General features: G+C 56.3%; 1 protein-coding gene across 1 annotated transcript in view; it reads right to left on the minus strand.

Moving 5' to 3' along the window:
* Positions 1–878, minus strand: part of LOC114071014 (protocadherin gamma-B5-like) — a 9,156-nt gene continuing 8,278 nt past the window's right edge. Inside the window, exons 3-4 of the mRNA XM_027908671.1 lie at positions 536–845; positions 1–45 (exon numbers count right to left, since the gene is read on the minus strand). Of these exons, the coding sequence (XP_027764472.1) occupies positions 1–45; positions 536–845 (355 nt within the window). The remainder of the gene's footprint in view (positions 46–535; positions 846–878) is intronic.

Here is an 878-nt window from a genome sequence, read left to right on the forward strand (position 1 = left end):
TCAAGTTTCCTTAAACTCCGAAATAACAAACAAGTCGCCGTGTATCTACACGGTAAAGAATCAGGAGGGAAAAATCTCATTATTAAGTGGCACTCGCATTACCAACTTCACCGTGTGGAATTACCAGATCTCTTTCTAAGACCTAAGTATCACCCTTCACTGTGATTAACCCATACTATTTCACACAATACAAGTTTTGGCAAAAAACATGAAGAGCTGAACAAAGAGGTCACTGCTCTGAGAGAAAAACTAAATAAAACAGAAGGTAGAAACAGTCCTTTACAAGTCCTACCCGGTTTTATGCAGCAAAATTGAACGACAAGAACCTCCCAGCTAAGCTGACATGTCTCAAAGCTGATGAGACAAGAAGTGCCCGTTCTCACACCCTGCATCCTTAAAGGGGCAGACTTATTACATGCATTCAGGGAAACAGAGACCAGCACAAACAGCGCCAGAACATAAACCCCAAGAGCCCACTGCCATCTGCACAACCTTAAGAAAAGCTCAGAGAGAAGGAGGGTGAGACTTTACCCACCTGCAGTGCGTCGGGGTCTCTGGGCGGCTCTCCCGCGACGGCGCTGCTGCTCAGGATTGGCTTGTCGCAGGGCTCCCCGGCCAGAAGATCCCCGGCGGGCAGGATGGGCAGCGGCGGCGGCGGCCAAGCGGCCTCGGCGGCGGCGCGGGCCGGTGCGGCCACGCACAGGTTGTAGGAGTAGGGCAAGGTGCCCTCGCAGAAGTCGGGCGGGAAGGCGGCGCCGGCCAGCGAGAAGCGCTGCGCGCCCAGGCAGCGCAGCACGGCGGGCGGCCCGGCCCGGCGCAGCCGCGCCAGCACGGCCAGCGCCACGCTGAGCACGAAGAGCGCCGACAGCAGCGCCAGC

This window comes from Empidonax traillii, unplaced genomic scaffold (assembly GCF_003031625.1).
Source record: "Empidonax traillii isolate 1590-97213 ecotype Southwest subspecies unplaced genomic scaffold, ASM303162v1 scaffold1787:size119432, whole genome shotgun sequence".
NCBI lineage: Eukaryota > Metazoa > Chordata > Aves > Passeriformes > Tyrannidae > Empidonax > Empidonax traillii.